Source organism: Mesoplodon mirus, assembly GCF_964341445.2.
Source record: "Mesoplodon mirus genome assembly, chromosome: 12".
In the NCBI taxonomy this organism is placed as follows: domain Eukaryota; kingdom Metazoa; phylum Chordata; class Mammalia; order Artiodactyla; family Ziphiidae; genus Mesoplodon; species Mesoplodon mirus.
Window position 1 is genome coordinate 104,202,349 of NC_138988.1, and position 20,447 is coordinate 104,222,795.

General features: G+C 51.9%; 2 protein-coding genes across 2 annotated transcripts in view; one reads left to right on the top strand and one right to left on the bottom strand.

The window, feature by feature from the left end:
* The window catches only part of PSMG4 (proteasome assembly chaperone 4), a 73,314-nt gene that overhangs the window by 26,692 nt on the left and 26,175 nt on the right, over window positions 1-20,447 (bottom strand). The gene's annotated exons all lie outside the window — the stretch shown is intronic.
* Window positions 4,738-7,804, top strand: LOC309813251 (tubulin beta-2B chain). The gene is made up of 4 exons (XM_082637911.1): window positions 4,738-4,891; window positions 5,638-5,746; window positions 6,004-6,114; window positions 6,448-7,804. The coding sequence occupies exons 1-4, from the start codon at window positions 4,835-4,837 to the stop codon at window positions 7,506-7,508; spliced, it is 1,338 nt and encodes a 445-aa protein (XP_082494037.1). The 5' UTR covers window positions 4,738-4,834; the 3' UTR covers window positions 7,509-7,804.

Sequence of the window (20,447 nt, forward strand, 5' to 3'; positions counted from 1 at the left end):
ATTATTTTCTTGAAAATGTACCATGACTACGTGGTGGCCACTAAAAAGGAGGCTGGACACGTCAAGCCAGGAGTTCCTGCTCAGAAGGTGACCTGTTTCTGCAGTGAAGACATCGTTAATGGTGACCAGACATCTAAATCCAAGAGGCCGAGGGTGTTACTCTATGTATTTGTGTGCATCTATCTATCTGAATACACATTTTAATTCTATTTAAGTGGCAAGCAAAGGTCTGGGGCAAATGGTGAGCTGCCTGGATCTCCATGAGCACCAGTGGCCGGTGGACTGGTTTCTACTGGGGGGTCGGGGGGTGGCAGCCCCGCAGTCACATCAATACTACAGCGATCTGTGCTGAAACTTAAAATGGCTCCCCTCATACCTTCTGTGTGTAGCATTCATTTCATAGGGAGTTTATTTCTACGTTTGTTGATTTCACGGGCTGCACCTGTCAATCCTAGTATGCTGTAATGTTCCCATTCAAGGGTGGTTTCTACTCTGCTTCTATTTTCCGCCCAGTCTGACTCTGTGTCACGAGATGCCCATTCACCTAGGATTCACAGAGCCCGCATCCTCTGGCCCGCCCTCCCCCAGCCCAAGAATCTTACAAATCCGTGATAGTGTGTGTGGGGGGGGAGGCCGCTTATAAAAGGGAAGCTGTGCCCGGGAAAGCCGGGGTCCGACCCCCTCTGCCGATCTGTAGGACAAAGAAGGAAAAGCTCTTCGGTGAAAGCTCAGCGCTCTCAGCCTGGACTGAGGCCATTTTAACCCAGATTCAGTCACCGGCCGTGGGAAAACAGCCAGCCTCGCAGCGGAACAAAAGTAAATGTCGCCGCACACCCTGCATTCACGGCCTCGGAATTTTCTCTGCTCATCTTCGCCTTTTGTTACCTGGGCCTTCTGGTCCCCATAGAGCCCCACGACTGCGGAAGGACAAGGGCTTGAGGCTCCCACCCAGGCAGCCCTTTGATTAAAGAGCCCCCCGGGGCAGCTCTGCCGGGAGCTGCTGGCTTCTCACGGGGGGAGGGAAGGCCTGGGAGGAAACGGGGGACAGTGGGACATCAACAGGGGGAGTGACAAAGCTGAGAAAGCACATGTCTCGGCGAGTCCTGTGAACCCTTTCCACTACCCCCTCCCCGCAGTCACAAGACAGGGCTGGACCCCTTCCTAGGCCCAATTCTCTGGGCATTTGACTCCTTTGCATAAATGTTAGGGTTGGTAGCTTTCCAATATTTCTAGCTGGAGAGCACTGGGACGAGTAAAAAAGGAAATAATGATGGATTTGCAGTCTCTTTCTTTCGATTCCTCTTCATTCATTGGCTAAGTGTCGGTTGCCTAGGAAACCGCGTGCATCTCGGCTGCAGAGTCTGCTGGCAGGCTACCGGGCCTGTGAGATGTGTATTAAGTGGTGAATGCAAGCAGGCAGTGGGAAAATCCGAAAGCTACGAGCCTTGCAATTTCAGCGTGTGTAAAAACATATATCTTGCTTTAAGAAAACAACGCTTTAAAAATGTACTACCAAATCAGCTATGTAATGTCCCCTTTCTATCAGACTTCAATTAATTAACAGAACTCTGTGGCCACGTTAAAAGATAAATGCAAAATCACTTGAGAATGTGCCCTTGAAAATACTCTGAAAAGTGTGAGAGCAAATAGGATTTTGATAGCTTACGGGGGTATCTCACTCACCTCAGCCACACAATGCTATTCATAAAATAAAGGTCGAATTTTATTTTACATGTGTAATTTCTACAATGGTCTCAGGAAGGGAAAACTTAGAAATGTTAGTGCATCCTTAAAGTTAATAGCATGTAAGTGATGATGAAATATACTGTTCTGACGCCTTCATGTCTGATGTGCAATGACCGAGATGGAGAGGAATTGTGTGTAATACACAGACAAAAAGAAATGCTTGGATGCTGGAGGACCCAGCCGAGAGCGATTTGTTTTTCTCTTTGAAAGCCCTTCACCAGCCTCTTCTCCGACAGCTACGCAGAATAAGGGTGATAAGTGTTGGCAGATAAACAGAAACCTTCAGGGAAAGCCTTGGCTGTCATCAACACATCCTTCCGACGCAAAACCAGCTCCTTGTGAAAATTCAAATGCGCAGTATCATACTTCCAAGTTGGGGAGGGGCCGTGGAACGGTTAACGAGAATGCCCGCTCGGTAGAGGCGGGGATGCGGGACAGTACCGGCGAATGGTATGAAATGAAGGCAGGCCTTGAGCCCAAAGGGCTGAGTCCTCAAGGGCATCCAGGCTTTCGGAAGGATGAGTTCCACCCTCGCCTTATTCTAAGCCCCTTCCCAAAAAGAAACCCTGGAGGAAAGGGTCCTTCTATCCACGTAACCTTGAACATGCGTTTCCACGCCGGGCCCTCCGCGGAAATCTGGCGGTGAAACGGGAGCTGAGAAATAGACCGTTAGGTGCGGGAGCTGGCGGGGCTCAAGGTGCCAGGCGAGGAGCTCATCCCCGAGGAGCGGGAGCGCTGCGCTCGGCCCCCGGGCGGGGCTCTAGCCGCTCGGCGCACGTCCACGCCAGCAGCGTGTGTGCAGCCCTCGCTTGGGTCCTTCCCGCGCGGCTCGGTCCCACCCGAGCTGCCACCCCCAGGTCCGGGTGCTGACACCAGGCGCAACCCGTTCTGCCTGGACGCGGTCCCCTTGCCCAGGGCTGGGAGCCGGGAAGCGGGATTCCGGCCTGAGTCCTGTCTTTAACTTGCTGTGTGACCCCGGGCATCACTCGCCCTGGACGCTTCTGCGTCTGTGGGAGCTGGGTTAGTAACTCGGGGTCAGGCGCTGGAGCCCCGCAAGCGGGCATGTGGGCCAACCTTCCGCCCCTCTGCCCCCCCGCCCGACCCCTCCCAACCCTGGCTCCGGCCGCCTCGTCTGGGGACCTCTGCCCCGAGCTGCAGTCGGGCACAAGGGGTGTTTGGGGGCGGCTGGGCTTTTGTTCTCTCTGTCTCTCTTTGTGCGCAGGAATTGGGTTGAAAGCCCCCCTTCCACCCCCAGCGGGAAGGGAGGTGATGACAGCTTGCTGATACTTCTGGGAGGGTCTCACTCAACAGCTGCGGGCTGCGCTCCGCCGCGGGAACCCGGGTCATTCGGGCCCTCTGGCCTGAGCATGAAAAGGGGTCACGTCACCTCGCAGAAGACCCGTCAAGGGTCAGGGTGGAGGAGGGGTAGCTTCACCCACAGAATTGCGGGAGCCAGGTTCCAGCGCGCGCTCTTCTCTCTCTCCCTCTCTCCCTCTCTCTCCCTCCCTCTCTCTCTCTCTCTCTCTCTCTCTCTCTCTCTCTCTCTCTCTCTCTCTCTCTCTCACACACACACACACACACACACACACACGAAAACTAACAAAGAGATCAGCTCCTTCTTGGACTCTGTAGAAATTGGGGGTTTGAAGGAGTGTCTGGACTGCGAGTCTGCGCACGCGCGCGGAAAGCGCCTCGGGGTCTCGGGTGACCTCTACCTCGCGCTGCTGCAGTTTTCAGGCGTGTCCCTCACCCGCAGCAGCAGCAAGAAGGTTGGGGACCTCGGGGCCGCCTCGGGGTCCGGCGCCTGATGGATGACGAGAATGTTAGCGGTGGGGCGGGCGATGACCTCCCTTGGAACCCAACCCCTTTCTGGACAATAGATGGACTGAACCCAGTGCTTTTAAAATGCTCAGCTCTGGGAGGGTAGCCCACGCATTTTCCAGCTCTTTGTTCTGCCGCAGCCCCGCCCCCGAACCCCACCCTCTTCTGACCGCTGGACAGTCCACCCTGCGCGGTCGGCCACACCCACCCCATCCACTCCCAAGGAACAAAAGCCGACCCGCGGGGTGGAGGGGTCCTGGGTACCAGCCGGGGAGCTGTGGACTCTTGGAGAGGGTCACGCAGGGCGGAGGAGGCGCGGAGGTCGCCCCACGCCTGGATGCTGCCGCCACAGAGAAGGGGCCCTTGGCAGAGACAAAAGAGAGGACGCGCGGATGCTGGGGGGCGGGGCGGAGGGCACCCTGGGGCTCTTGGGCCTTAGGTATCCAAGGTCCCCGCCTTCAGACCCCAACAAACTGATCACACAGGACTTTCTCCTGGGGCAGCCTGTCCTCTCCCAAGACTCTGTGCGACTGAGGTTCGGCCGCAGGACAGCCGTTGGCCTCTAAGGGCTGGGGAAAGGGGCAGTGGTCTCACCAGGGAGAGTGGCTTAGGGGTCTCCGGCCCTGGGCGGAGGAGGGCCGCAATCCTCGCTGGTAGCGAAACCTGCGCCACCCCGCCACCCCTGACACCTGCCAGCACCCGGAGCACAGCGTTCTCCTTTCCGGCGCACCTGACACCCTCTCCACGGGCTCCAGTCCCCTGGCTCCCACCCGTTCAGTGCCAGCTCTCCCCCCAGGCACCCGGCCTGCCACCCTGGTCGCCCTCGCGTCGCTGCCTTCAGCCCTCGGTTCCTCCACCCACCCCGCAGTCGCAGGGCCCAGCTTTTCCACATCTTCCCCCTCATCCTAGACAATGCGCACGCCCCCATCCTACCCCCCGCAGCCCCCATGCCTCGCCCGGTCCGCAAGCCTGTGCTGATTGGCCGCGGGCCGGTGGTCCAGCCCCTTGGACGGTCCCTGGGGCCCGGAGCATTACGTCAGCGGGGCCTGGAGAGCTCTAGCCCGAAGGGGACTGGGGGGGGCTCGGGCTGGGGGCGCGGCCTGCGCGGGCCGCCCCACCCTCCTCGCATAAAAGGCCGAGCCCGCTGGGCGGACGCTCTCAGCCGGCTGGTTCCCGAGCGCGTTCCCGGTGACCCCGTAGTGGGTGTGTAGGCGGACGGACAGACTGACCAGACGCCGACCGGGGCCAGAAGAAGCGAGCCGGCACCATGCGTGAGATCGTGCACATCCAGGCGGGCCAGTGCGGCAACCAGATCGGCGCCAAGGTGGGCGCGGCGCCCGGGAGGGGCCGGGGTGGGGCCGGGGACGCCGGCCCAGCGCCCTTCGGGGTTGCGGGCGCGAGCGTGGTCCTGGGCAGGCCCGCGGCTCGCCAAGCGCGGACCTTCCCGGCTGCTTTGGGCCGCAGAGCGGGACGTGGGCCCGAGGCGACTTTCGGGGGCCATGGGGAGGAACCTCTCAACTTTCTGCTGTAACTCGTTTGGAATCCCGGTCCCTCGGCCTCCCTTTCCTCCCGGCTCTTCTCCTAGCCCGGCACGCGGGCCTGGAGAGCGCGGGGGTGTGTCCGCCGGGCTGTGTGCGCGGCTTTGCGGGCGGGGCCCCGACGCCAGGAGAATCGATTTGACGCGCTCGAACCCGAGTCGAGCTGCGGGGGGAGGGGCGGAGAGCGATCTTCCTGAGGTCTCTGGACGTGCTTTGAACCTAAAACCCCCCTCCTTCAGCCCCCTCCGGTCCCTGTTCCCCTGCCCGCCCCCTAGGCGCCGCTGGGGTCCCTGCGCGTCCGCCCCGCCCCGCCAGACCCCCGCCTCCTGCCGCGAGCAGCTGTTCGCCCGGGAAACGCCCAGTTTCAGTTCCGTGACCTTGCAAAATGCAAGCCCTGCGGCTGTGCAGGTCCCGCTGCCCTAAAGCTCCTAGAGGTTGGGTTATCGGAACTGAGGTCGGGGCTTTTCACTGTGAGTCTCAGCCTCTCTGAGGGGTGGGGCGTAGCTAAATGCAAGCTTTTTGTGTGTCTCAGTTTTGGGAGGTCATCAGCGATGAGCATGGGATCGACCCCACCGGCAGTTACCATGGAGACAGTGACCTGCAGCTGGAGAGAATCAACGTGTACTACAATGAAGCCACTGGTGATTGCCTTTACCGCCTCCCCTCTCCCCCGGGGACTGACCCCAGGAGTGTGTCCCCAGTGGAGGGTGGACTAGCGGATTTAGGATTCCCATCTTTCCCTGAGGTTTTCCAGCGGGCGCCCCTTTGAGAATCCTGTCATCCTCTGTCCTTCTTTGTTTGGGGGAAACAAGCAGCGCCTGCAAAAAGGAAGCTGGTACCAGGCCCTCCTCTCCCGAGCTCTCTGCCTGCAGGTCTGAGTCCTACTCTGTCCCCGCAGGTAACAAATATGTGCCTCGGGCCATCCTGGTGGATCTCGAGCCGGGCACCATGGACTCGGTCAGGTCTGGACCCTTCGGCCAGATCTTCAGGCCCGACAACTTCGTATTTGGTGAGTGACTGCCATGGCTGATGGCCTGGGAGGCTCATTTTACGCTGGACAGCTCAGGGTGGAGCGGTGTGACCGCCTTAGAGAACGTATAGACTTGTGTGTTGATTTTGTCTCAATATAACCTAAAACAAAATGCCGTTCAACCTCTAATAGCCAGGTCCCTAACCCTCCTTATTTATAATTATGTCCACGACCAAATAGTCTGGCCATTTTAACGACAACCTGAAATAATCTTCTCGGAACACTGACTCCCTGAGCTCTGTTAAAGGGTTTAGGGGAAAAGGAATTGAAGGCAGTCATCAGGGACTTATGAAGACTCTTTCCCTCCGGCAGGCCAGAGCGGTGCCGGCAACAACTGGGCCAAGGGCCACTACACGGAGGGCGCGGAGCTGGTGGACTCGGTCCTGGACGTGGTCCGGAAGGAGTCAGAAAGCTGTGACTGTCTGCAGGGCTTCCAGCTGACCCACTCGCTGGGGGGCGGCACCGGGTCCGGGATGGGCACCCTCCTCATCAGCAAGATCCGCGAGGAGTACCCCGACCGCATCATGAACACCTTCAGCGTGATGCCCTCGCCCAAGGTGTCGGACACGGTGGTGGAGCCCTACAACGCCACGCTGTCCGTGCACCAGCTGGTGGAGAACACGGATGAGACCTACTGCATCGACAACGAGGCGCTGTACGACATCTGCTTCCGCACCCTGAAGCTGACCACGCCCACCTACGGGGACCTCAACCACCTGGTGTCGGCCACCATGAGCGGGGTCACCACGTGCCTGCGCTTCCCGGGCCAGCTCAACGCTGACCTGCGCAAGCTGGCCGTGAACATGGTGCCCTTCCCGCGCCTGCACTTCTTCATGCCCGGCTTCGCGCCGCTCACCAGCCGGGGCAGCCAGCAGTACCGCGCGCTGACGGTGCCCGAGCTCACGCAGCAGATGTTCGACTCCAAGAACATGATGGCCGCCTGCGACCCGCGCCACGGCCGCTACCTGACCGTGGCCGCCATCTTCCGGGGCCGCATGTCCATGAAGGAGGTGGACGAGCAGATGCTCAACGTGCAGAACAAGAACAGCAGCTACTTCGTGGAGTGGATCCCCAACAACGTGAAGACGGCCGTGTGCGACATCCCGCCCCGCGGGCTCAAGATGTCGGCCACCTTCATCGGGAACAGCACGGCCATCCAGGAGCTGTTCAAGCGCATCTCGGAGCAGTTCACGGCCATGTTCCGGCGCAAGGCCTTCCTGCACTGGTACACGGGCGAGGGCATGGACGAGATGGAGTTCACGGAGGCCGAGAGCAACATGAACGACCTGGTGTCCGAGTACCAGCAGTACCAGGACGCCACGGCCGACGAGCAGGGCGAGTTCGAGGAGGAGGAGGGCGAGGACGAGGCCTGAGCCCCGAGCGCGGCTGGACGTGGCCGGAGGCTGCGTGGCTGGAGGCCGGGAGGAGAACGAGGGGGAGGGGGGCTCGCGGAAGGAGAGAAGCAGGGGCCGGGGTCACCGCGGCCGGGCGCTGGTTCGCTGGTGCTCTTCGCTGTTGCCCGTCCCTTTTTTTTTTTTTTTTTGTCTCTTTGTAATATTGACGACATCCATGTAACACCTGAGATCTTTCTGAACCACTGTTGTAATGGCTAAAATCACATAAACGTTTGTGTCCTAATGGTGTCCTCTTTTCTGTCTCCTCTTTATTATCAATTTAAATGTCACTTTCAGAACACATTATATTGAATCCTTCTTTCAGAAAAGCGAAGGGATGGGTAAATGGGTAAAATCTCACATGAATTTACTGTTCAGTGTGGTAAAACTGAACCAACCACAATCTTACCCGATTTAAGAGGGGAGAGCAATCCGCATTTTAAGATGCCTTCAAGTAAATACGCTACGAGTTGAGAGATGCCTGCTTGAAAGCACACTAACTATTCTCATGGAGAAACCCTACTATACCTTTATTTTCTCTACAAAAAAAAATTTTTTTTTTGGATAGTTACTACATGCGCACTGCACAGAATTCTAAAGCATAGAGAGTGGAAAGAAAGCCTCTCTTCCTCCTGTGTCTCTTGATGCATTTTCTTCCCCGGAGGGCAGGTATTCTTATATTGTTATCTTTCTTGCGTCCTTGCAGAAATATTCCATGAGTCTTGAAACCTATTTAGACTATTCCCTTTTTCTTTCTTCACAGGTTATGATACCAATACTGTTCTGCTGCCTTTTTTCACTAAACAGTGTATCTTTAAAATACAGAGCGGCCGCCTCCTTTAAATGGATACATAGTATCCGTTATGTAGCTGTGCCATATTTTATTTAACCAGTTCCCTACCAATGGACATGTAGGTTGCTTATATTTTTATCTCATAGTGCCACAGTGAATAAATTTGTGCATATGTCATTGTGTGAAGTTCTCTAAGTGGAATATTCTGTCAAAGGGTATATGATACTGTGACATTTTAAGTTAATGAAATCCCCTGTACTTAGGAATCGCCATAGATTTATAAGTTGTTAATAGACTAAAATTCTCAAGCAAACTTTCTCCCAGCAATTATGTTTATACTACATTACAAACTATTTGCACATTAACTACCTTTGAATTTATATGAAATTATAAATTCTGGATTATTGGAGAATTTTACTTTTAATAGGTAAGCCACTATAATTTTCAGTTTGTGTTCCTACCATGCAGCTTTGAAATTTGGGATTTGAACCCAAGCCTGCCTCTAGACTTGAACTCAATCACCAAAGAAGCTGTGGGATTTTAACAAGTGACTTTTAGTAAAGTCAAATGCTTCTGTGCGATCAGTTATACTTTGTCAAAATGTGCCAATGTTCTGCCTTAATCCGGGCCAGTCAGTTTCTCATTCTGGGAAGAGGAGTGTAAGTAATAAACAAATGTGCAAAACATATTTACGTACCCCTCTAGGAAGAAAAAAACACCAAGGAAACTGTAGGTTTATGATTTTTCTCTTATTTTTAGACAAATTCAAAATTAGAGAAAATATTACTTTAAATCTGACCCTGTGTTCATTTCATTCTACTTGGTTCTATTCCTACTTAAGTGTTTTTTTTTTAAGAAGAAAACGAAGGAGGAAGATGAGGGGTGAAGAGGTGAACAGTTTCAAAGAAAAAGTGTGAGCAGTGTCATTCTAAATAGTGTGAAAATAAGCTGATTCTACCAAATGCCCCCCAAGTGGCAATGAGCAGCACTTCACCTTCTGAGTATTATACATCATAAAAACTAAACCCAGTGATGGGGAGGGACAAACCGGTCAGGAACCAGTGGATTCTGCTTTCATATTCTACATTTAACAATGAACAGGCAGGTGCATTTCCTGCTGAGCTAGTGTAAAGCTGCCAACAACCTCGCTGAAGGGGAACATTGGTTTGAAGAGCTCTGATCACTTGGGGCAGCTGCCAGGGCCCCCTGGATCCGCCCTTGGCTATGCCTTCCCACAACCTGTCAGACACATGATGGGTAACTTTGGAGACGAGAGGGAGTCCTGCCAGGTGCCTCTTGGCATCCTGTAAGTGTCCTGCTTCTCTCTCCACCTTGTGAGAAAAGAGCGGACAGGAGGCACCCAGCAGGCCAGCCTGCCAGCCCGTCGGCACACACACACGCACGCTGCCAGGGCTCGCTTCTGCATGACTGGAACAGGGGTGCCAGACCGACCCGTCAAGCAGACGCTCCAGGGCGAAGCTTTAAAAGCCCATTTATATAAAGTGACTTGAAATGCACACTTAGGAAAACACTGCAAAAGTAGGAAAATGCACAGAATAACAGCTGAATTACGAGATACTTTTTGAAACTGTTACTTTCGTTTGTCACGTTAGCACAGTGGGATGGGATTTAGTAGTGGGGGCGATGGTGACGGTGTGTGTTTTCGACACCATTTCTACAAAGGAATTCTTCCGGCCCTCCCTGCGGTGCCACCAGGAGGACATTCACTTCTGGTCAGGCATGGTACCCGAATTACAAGACCCACTGGGATGTGATGCCGGATTCTGAGGCTGGGGTTAGGGGGGTGAGCTGGAGTCCCCCCAAGCGTCTGAGAAGGAACGGGAACCCCGACGTGCCCAATTTGCCTGCACCTCTGCCTCAGCCCTAAGCTGAGCTCCCACTTCATCACCAACAGTGTGTTAGATTAATAGAAATTTGAGCTAAAAGTAACCTGAAGAGGTCATCTAGTTGGACTTCCTTATTTTGTAAGGAAGGAGACGGAGGGTCAGAGAATTTTGTCTCATTTCACAGAACTTTCTGTACAAATCAGATTTTGGACTCTGTTTTTTTCTCTATAGCCGCACCTCCCAGGTCCTGTTGTTTACAAGGCCACACGAGGATCGTGAACGAGGGAAAGGGAAGTGTCCTGGCTTCAAGGAAAAACCCAAAGGTGTCCCTGGGTCCACACTCAACCTTCCCACATGGGCTGGGCACAGGGTCGGGTGTTTTGTCTCCGACGGGGTGTCAGGCAACGCTGAATCTCCTGATTCTAAAACACCACACATATGTCCTACTGCAATTACGGTTGCAAGAAGAATACTCTATCGGGGGTACTTATTGTGAAAATGAGTGGGAAGTTCATGAATATTCCTTGGAGTACCACCTTTTACACACCCCCATTTTTTTTTTTTTTTTTTTTGCGGTACTTGGGCCTCTCACTGCTGTGGCCTCTCCCGTTGCGGAGCACAGGCTCCGGACGTGCAGGCTCAGCGGCCATGGCTCACGGGCCCAGCCGCTCCGCGGCATGTGGGATCCTCCCGGACCGGGGCACGAACCCGTGTCCCCTGCATCGGCAGGCGGACTCTCAACCACTGCGCCACCAGGGAAGCCCCACACACCCCCATTTTAGTTGTGACTTGCGTACTACACAACACTACTTGACAACTATTACAATGCTGATTTATTTCCAGTGTACAAGAGAAATTCTCTTGCAAGGTCATGCTTTTCGAAATGGCTCAAAGTTGAGCCATTTACTTGAAAACAGACTCACTCACACCTGTGCTTCTTAGAGGCGTTTTCCCCTCCTTCCCTGACCCTCCGTGCTTTTCTTAAGGCATGCTTGCCGACACGTACCCAGAGAAGCTTAGTTTGGTGCAGTCTATTTCACTCAAAATGCTGCATAGTCATTTCTTATTTTTCTATTAACTGAGATATGATTCACAGGACACAAAATTCACCATTTAAAAGAGTACAAGTCAGTGGGTTTTAGTATATTCACAGAGTTGTGCAAGTATCACCACTGTGTGATTCTGGAACATTTTCATCACCCACACCCACGTGCCGTCCCTCCCTGTTCCCCTCTCCCTCCAACCCCTGGCAGCCACGAATCTGTCTCTACAAACTTGTCTTTTCTGGACATTTCAAATACACGGAATCACACAACATGTGGTCTTTTGTGTCTGGCTTTTAAAATTTAGCATGTTTTCAAGGGTCATCCCTGTTGCAGCAGGTGTCAGTACTTCATGACATTTTACAGATGAATAATATTCCACTGTGTGCATATGCCACCTTCTGTTTATCCATCCGTCAACTGGTGGACATTTAGGTTGCTTCCACTTTTTAGCTATTAAGAATAATACTGCTATGAACATTCATGCACACTTTTTTTGTGTATGTGTGTTTTCATTTCTCCTGGGTATATACCCAGGAGTGGAACTGCTGGGTCACGTGGTATAAATTTATAGTCCTTGTGACTCCACCTAGGGATGTAGATGCCTTCCAGTTTGCCCAGGAGGCCAAGGTGGAATAGAGATCCGATGAGCCTTAGGGTTTTCGTACTTGTGCATCTGTACAGAGTCTTAGAAACAGAGGGAACTGTAGAGATGGCACATGACTCCATCAGCTTATAAATTAGGAAACTAAGGCTCCAAGTAAGCAATGTCCTCAGGTCACTCTGTCCAGTTGAGGCTGACGTTCAGCTCCTAGCAACAGTGGCTTAGAGTTATTTTTTCCCTCTAACTTAAAACAGTCTAGAGACACCCAGTCCAGGCCCTTAGCTCTACAGTATCCTCCTTATGCTCTACTCATTGCTGCCACTGGCTTTCAACCTCGAGTTCTCCTTGGGCTGCAGGATGGCTGCTGCAGCTCTGGTCATGGTGTCTGGGTTCTTGGCAAGAAGGTGGAAGGAGGAGGGTAAAGAGGCACCTTCTGGCTGAGTAAAGCCACTTTAAAGACTCGTGCCAGGAGCCCCCTCCATGGCCTCTGCCTGCATTTCACCGGCCACGTTTTTTTTTGCCAGGGGTGCAGAGAGAAGTAGCCGTTTAGATGAGCACACATTATCCCCCTGCCCCGCCACCAACTCAGAGGTCCTTTTAGGAAGGAAGAAGTGGAGAATGGACACTGGATGGGTAACCAGAAGTTTCTCCCATAATCAGAGCGGGGGCTAAGGAGTGACATTAACCCTGATCTCTTAGCTCCTGCTGCAGGGCTCTCTGCAGACATGAGTTTGCAAAGTGTTTCATGACAAGAGTTCCCATTTTCTAAAACAGGGAGCTGAAGACTGAATTAAAGAAGGTTCTTGATTCAAACTCCTGGATTGAAATGTTTACTCGTCTCACTTCAGGACCTTCCTTTTAGTCAACTGATGACAGCACATACCCATGGCTTCTAGGGAAATTCCTTTCAATGATCTGTAGTGCAGTGGTCATGTCAGCTTGCACCGATTGTGAACGTTTGTTTGGCCAAAGCAGCAGGATGTTCTTTCATGAATGTGTTCAGTGTGACCTGCACACCTGGTCACTGAGGAGAATGAACCAAGGCGACTTTGGTGAACTGCGTGGGAGGAGAGGGTACAGGCCATACACAGGGCGTGAGCGGCTGGGGGCCACCTGGGTCACGGGGACAGCCTGCCCAGGAGGACGCTGGTACATGCCAGGGAATAATGCAAGTCAGTGTGCTGGAGGGCCAGCCGGGGCGGGGAATCTGTGGGACAGCCACTTCCAGACGCAGTGGAGACCTCGGGGGGACAGCTGAGAGGGACGAGCCTTCGGAGGCTAAGACGGGAAGATTCAAGCCTTGAGAAGGTCAGATCCTTCCAAGATAATGCTCTGAAGAGCTAACTATACCGCAGTGAGCCAGAATCAAGACAAGCAACTGTTCAGCTTCTCCTTTCTTTTAGATCTCTGGGCGGACAGGCATGATTTTAGGGTCTCGTTTACAGGAAACGGGCAGGGAACCAACATTTACCAAGTGCCGACCGCGTGCCAGGAATGTTACCGTGGAGACCACAGTGTAGAGGAGACACAGCTCTCAGTCACGTCATTTATTAACTCCAGGATCTTAATGAGTCACTTCACCTCTGTAAATTCCTTTATAAAAGAGAGTCCTTACCCTACTTGTACGGAGGGTTAAAGGGCATTAGCTACGTGTAGTGATAAGGAAGTGATGACATGCAGGATTTATTGAACGTGTAGGTTACATATTTGTCTCATTTCATCCAGAGATGCTGTACAGTTTAGGTGCTTTTCATTGTGTCCAAAATCAATTCAAAATTTACTTACAAAAGGGGTAAGTTTGGGAGATTGTTGGCTCACATAATTTGAAAGTCCGGGGCAGACCCTTCTGGCTGTCTCATGGCTGCATCCGGGGCCTCTAAACAAGTTCTCAGAACGTGTCCTTCTCTGCTGCTCTCCTGGCTCTGCGGTTTTCTGTTGGGCTTCATGCTGAGGCAGGGTCTCCCCACCCGGTGGCTACTTCAGGTTCATCCCCCCTATTCCTAGAGACTAAGAGAAAAGAACCCAGACTGGCCAGACAGATGTTGTGTGCCCATCCCTGGATCGGTCATGTGGTCAGAGAAAAGCAATGCTGGTTGACTAGCCTGGACTACCTGTCCTGTGAGGTGAGCGAGGACGGGCCATGCGCCTGGCAGTCTCATCCTTCCTTAGGGAACTGACTCTTCCTGATAGAACTCGGGTTAAGTGACTTGCCCACAAATCATTCAGCTCTAACTGGAGGACCTGTGTATAAATCCTAGGTTTTCTGACTCCAAAGTGTGTGATGTTATATATAGTTTTAAGAGATTAAAAACTAAGAAAAACAGATTTATCCACAACATTTACCAATTCAGGTCACTTCATCTTTGTGGGTGGATCACATCTCCTTCTGCCTGAAAAACTTCCTTTACGTTTCTTGTAGTGCAGACCTGCTGGACATGAATCTCTTGGCTTTTGTTTGGCTGAAAAAGGTATTTTGCCTCATTTTTCAAAGATATTTTCACTGGATATAGAATTCTAGGTGGACAACTTGTTTTCTGTCAGCACTTTAAAGACATAATTCTATGGTCTCCTAACTTGTGCTGTATAAGATGAGACATCACCAATAATTATCAACCTTGTTTCCCTGTATATAATGTTTTATTTTTCTGTCTAGCTGCTTTTAAGATGATCTCAAGATAATCACTAATTTCCAGCAGTTTTAAGGTGATGTGCTCTGGGGTGCTTTCCTCTTTTTTTATTCTACTTGGGGTTTCTTGAGCTTCCTGAATCTGTGAGCTTATAGTTTCATCAAATTCATAAAATTTTCTACCATAATTTCTTCAAATATTTTTCCATCCCCCTACTTTATTCTGAGATTCCAACTGCATGCATTTTAGACTTTTTTTTTAATTATTTATTTATTTTATTTTATTTTTGGCTGTGTTGGCTCTTCATTGCTGCGCACGGGCTTTCTCTAGTTGCGGCGAGCAGGGGCTACTCTTTGTTGCATTGTGTGAGCTTCTCATTGCAGTGGCTTCTCTTGTTGTGGAGCATGGGCTCTAGGCGTGTGGGCTCAGTAGTTGTGGTTCGTGGGCTCTAGAGCGCAGGCTCAGTAGTTGTGGCACACAGGCTTAGTTGCTCCGCGGCATGTGGGATCTTCCCGGACCAGGGCTCGAACCCGTGTCCCCTGCATTGGCAGGTGGATTCTTAACCACTGTGCCACCAGGGAAGCCCCATTTTAGACTTCTTGACATGGTTTCACACTTTACTGATAATCTGCTCATGTTTTGTTCAGTCTTTTCTCTGTGCTTCAAGTTTTGACTGCGGTACCTTCAAGTCACTGTTCTCTGCTGTTAATCTCATACAAATATTTTTCATCTCAGATATTATATATTTAATTTCTAGGAGTTCTATTTGTGTCTTCTAAAAATTTTCCATTTCTCTCCTCTTCGTGTTCATGTTTTCCTCTACTTTCTTGAGTGTATGGAGCATATAATACACTAACTGCTTTATGGTCCTTGTCTTGTCATTTCATCATCTTTGTCATTTCCAGATCTATTGCTATAATTGATCCTTCTCGGGGTTATGGGCCATATTTTCCCACTTCTTTGTATGTTTTGATTGGATGCCAGACATTGTGAGTTTCATGTTGTTGACTGCTGGATTTTGTTATAGTCCTTTAAATGTTATGGGACTTTGTTCTGGCACACAGTTACGTTACTTGGAATCAAATGGGTCCTTTGGAAACATGCTTCTAAGCTTTACTAGGGTAAATCCAAAGTAGTCTTTGATCCAGGGATAATTTAACCCCACTATTACAGCAATGCCCACGCATGATGATGTGTTTCCAGTCTAGCTAATAGAAACACACATCATTCCCAGCCCTGCATGAGCTCTAGGAACTGTTTTGTCCACTGCTTTCCAGCAGTTTTTCCCCTGTTCTTGAGCAGTAGTTTCCGACCTTGCACATGCACGTTTGTTCTCAGCCAAAGACACGAGAGGCCCTCTCTGCAGACCCCCAGAGCTCTCTCTGTGACGCTCCTTCCTCTTCTGTTTTCTGCCTTGTGCCCCTGCCTGACTTGGGCCCTCTGAATTCTGATGTCTCGGTCCTCAACTCACTGAGACCACCGAACCCTGTTTGGGTTCCACCTCCCCCCGTCCCCACTGCAGCCTGGAAGCTGCCTCCAAACCGTGAGCTGGGGCAATCACATGCTAACTTCATCTCCCTTTCCTCAGCGGCCAGTCATTGATTGCCTGGTGTCCAACATCTTGAGTACCATTGTTTCATATATTTTGCCCAGGTTTTTAGTTGTTTCAGTCAGGAGAGTAATCCAATTCCTATTGCCCCATCTTGGCTGAAAGTAGAATTCCTCTCTTCATTTCCTTTTGATTAAAATGATGGGTTTTTTTTCCCCTTCCAACTACTAATTCTCTTACGGCAGTATGTCCTGTGTATTTGCTCTTGTATTCCTTTTAGTTTGGACTTCATTTATGATTTTTCTTTCTTTTTACTTTTTTTCTCACTTCTTTCACCTATTTAGAAATTTTTTCCCAAAGAATCTCATTTCAGAGTTTTTGTAACTTTAATGCATTTTTCTTTCATATCTGTTATCCTTTGCTTGATTTTTTTCTTTTTTAGATAATTTGAAATTTTAGGTTACAGTTTTCATCCATTTGAATCTGTTGTGTTTTTGGCATACTTAACTGTAGAGACATTATTCTGCTTATAATTCTCCTTGCTTTTATTAATAATTTTGTATGAGATTTGAGCACGATTTTTCTCTGTTGCCCTTTTTAAAGCGAAATGGGTTTTCCTGTAGTTTTAGGCGTAAAAGAAAAGCCAGGATAGTTTTAAGAGCTGCATGGCTCTATTGCTCCCCCTTGTGTTGTTTTCAGAAAGTGATTTTTTTTTTTTTTTGACCAGCTTACTTTCTGAGATCTGCTTCAATCAGTCTCCCTCCCTCATTTTTACCAGGATCTTTTCTTTCCTTTGATGCTGTTAATCCCATCTTCCATATTACGGACTCTGCTTCCAGCAGCTTTTCTTACTATAAGGCTAGTTCTGAAAGGGAGATTTGATTTTTTAGTTTGATTAGGGTCAGTTTCTTGGCCTGTTTTTGATGGGGGCAGTGACAGAAGATAGTTGAGGGAGACTTAAAGCTGTGACCCCGCCGTCGTCTTCCAAGGACCCTGGGATCCAGTCATTTCTGAAGTCTTGCTTTCGATCGTCACGCTTCTATTTCATCATCCATTTACTTTGACAAATCATCTTTGGGCACCTGCCCCGTGTGTGACACTGGGCTAAGGATACAGATAGGAATAAACACACTCCAGCCTTCAAGGAGTTTCCAAGCCGCTGGGGAGACAAATAGAAGCACAATTAAGTGCAACCAGGCCGTGGTAGCTGCTGTAAAGATGCCATGGAAACACGGAGAAGGCATCAGCGCACCCTCATTGGTTTGAAATCAGGCCAATTTCCATAGAAAAGCAACATTTACAACCCCCAAACTGGAAGGTCTAATGTGACTCACATATTAATGAGAATCAGGGCTCTTGGAGGAGACAACGGGCTGGTTTAAACGATAGCTCTTGAAACAGCCAAGCTGTTATTATAGAGAATGTGGCTGTATAATTAGTGCCGTTTCCTTCACAGAGCTGCGTGCTTCTCACCATCACCGTGAGCCTGGCCTCCCTCGGCTTTGATCTGTTTTCCTCTTCCCCCCAGCAATCCTGACAGGTGTCTGGGAAGCAGGGTGGCTGTGCTTGGTGTAGATGCTGTCTCCTGCTCTTGGTGGCAGACACCCCAGACTGTAGCTTTCAGTCCTTGGGCAGAAAGGAGTCCTGCATTGAGTCCACCTGCATTCCTGACCCGTGACGAGCCTCCCCAGCCCAGCCCCTCCCCTCACCCCGGGGAGGCCCACAGGCTGGCTCCTTGGCTGGCATTTCACACAATCGTACCCCTTTGTTTGGATATTTCTCAGAAAAAGCCAGTGGGTGGATGTGAGTGCTGGCACAGGATGAGGGCAGGCTGCCATCCGCCCAGCTTCCACCCAGAGCAGTCTTTGTGGGCAGATCTTCATTACACGGCACCAATGTGCATGTCTTGCTTCTATTCATAAGAGTGAATTTCTTTGGTTGTTTTGGGGTTTTTTTAGTGTTGAATCTGGTATTCAATTATGCAAAGGTGAAGTGAGAGATTTTAAGGAGACGTAGAAGATGTGGTTATGCTTGGGAACCAGCAGCATCTCCATGTGCAATGTCTTCCTAGAGATCCAGGAGCTCAGAAGCAACCCCTGAGGCCAGGAGGCGGGAGAGAAATGGTGTAAGCAAGGCCTTCCCCTGTGTCAGCCCCAGCAACAGCATCCAGGAGGGGAGCCCGCTGAGGGCAAGCACCGCCCAAAGCTTTCGACCAAAAGAGGAGGGGAGGAAGAAGATGGGAGTCTGGGAGACAAGGGGTCGGCGGCCCCCGGCCGTCCCTCCACCAGCTGCCTTAGCTCACGGCCAGGCCTTGAGCAGGTCACTGCAGGGCCAGTGCTGCTCCTGGACTCTAGGGGTTCAGCGACACCCCGACTCCTCATCCAGGTGAGGAGTTCCCTTTGCCAGATAAAGTTCGTACGATGAGGTTAGAAAGTTCCTGGAGGAAATCAGAAATTCTAGGGCTTGGAAGCAAAGGACTTCCAAGCTCCGAGAGTCTCGTCCTAACGCGACCGTCTCCCACATGGGCTCCCTCCCACCTCCCTTTCCTGACTTTGACGCCCTCTGAGATGGTCACCAACCAGACAGACGTGGTCATTCGGGCCGCCGTGGACCTGGGACGGGTCTCCTCTCTCTCTCACCCTCGCCCCAGCAGTTCTGTTCTGTCCCCTCAGTTACCCCCAGACCACTGAGGTGACGGCACCTCCCCTTGGCGGCTTCTTGGACAAAGCCTTCGGGGGCCTCTCTCCGGCAGGTCTCAGGCCCTGGCCTGGCACTCCTCCCCCACCCCTGCCCACATCTCCCATCCTGTCCAGCCGTCCTCGCTCACAGCTGATTGTCTGTGATAGTTGTGTCCTTCAGTGAGGTCTATGTGTCCCAGGGACACGGGCCAGACTTGGGCCTGATCACACTGCAGACTGTGGGACTCAGGGGGGCCCCTCGGTTCCTGGGAACATGTCTGCCCACAGTGGCGTGGGTGACCAGCTTCTTTTCATGTCCTCGCTTTCTTCATCCACTTTTAGACGGTTCACTGTGTCTCTGGCTCCTCTGAGCCTTAGCGTGCGTGCCCAGCAGGAAGTGACCAGCAGTCTTGTGCTGTCAGAGCGTCAGGCAGCTCTGCCGCCAGGGCCCAGATGCAAGCAGGTGTCATTCCACTTACAAGCTGCGGGAACTGGGCAAGTACTTAATGCCTCCGGGCTTTCGTTTCTGCGCCTACGAAATAGGAACGGTTGTTATGCCTGCCCCGTGGGTCGGATACAGACGCGGCCCCTAGAACAGCGCCTGGTATGTGGCAGCACTTGATATTACTATCAGCGGTCACTGCCGTTGCTGGTAACATTCAAGGTGGTGGAGAACCGTCACCTCCTGAACACGGCGCCCTGGAAGCCCTGGCCATCTCTCAGGAGGCACGGCTGGTACCCAGGTCAGCGGGCAGGAGGTGGGGACACCACGCACTGGGCGAGGAGGGGAGCGTGGAAACACCCTGGACACTCCCCACGTGTGACGCTGAGCCATACGAAATCGCTGGGGTCTGGGGAGAAAACCCCAGATTTCTGTTAATGTGACCCCACGTGTGTCCTGAGCAGCGGGGTCTCCCAGGCTCTCCTGACGACTCATCACAGGGGCAAGAGTGTCTGCGTCCCCAGGGGCTCCTCAAACTTTAACCTGCCGGCTCTGCCCTGGGGATCTCGTTAAGATGCAGACTCTGACTCAGTCCGTCTGGGGCGGGGCCCGAAGTCCTACATTTCTAACCTGCGCCCAGGGACACACTGCTACCCCACCAGCCAGGGAGGGGCAGGGCCCCTGGATGATGTCGGTGGGTGTGGAGTTCTAGCTGCAGAGATCCCAGAATAAATGTTTTCCTTGCAGCATTAGCATATTAAAAACAAGATAAGACAAGGGGGTGGCAGAGTCTCTAACACCCGCGTCACACTTCCACACCTCACCTGCTTGAAGAGGTCACAGTTTACCCATTTTGCTGCCAGCCCGCAAAGCCCATTGAAAAGGATGCTTTTCTTCCCTTTCCTCACTGACCATTCACCGCACAGACATTTACTGAGTGCCTCCACGTGAGAGAGGGTGGGCTACCGAGTGTGGGAAGATGTCTCAGTCATTCGGCATCCACACCTTTTTGCTGACCTGCATTTTGGTGTAAGCGTTCTGCCACCTGGCAGGGACTCCGGCCTGTGGAGGTGCCTGTGGATGTGACCTGCTTCCAGGCCCTTCACCCTGGTTGCCCTGCCCAGGCTAGAGACTGCTGAGAACTGGAAATGCTCCAGGGGCCTGTGCGGCATCCAGGGAGGTGACCTTTCACAGCCCAGCTGTTGGGACAGCATCCATAAACCTGTCCTGACCGACACCAAGCAGGCAGAGGTGGGGACAGGACCGGCAGCCCGTCACATGTACAGAAAGAGAGCTGGCCAGGGCCTTATCTCTGCTTCCCCCTGGAAACCCCTC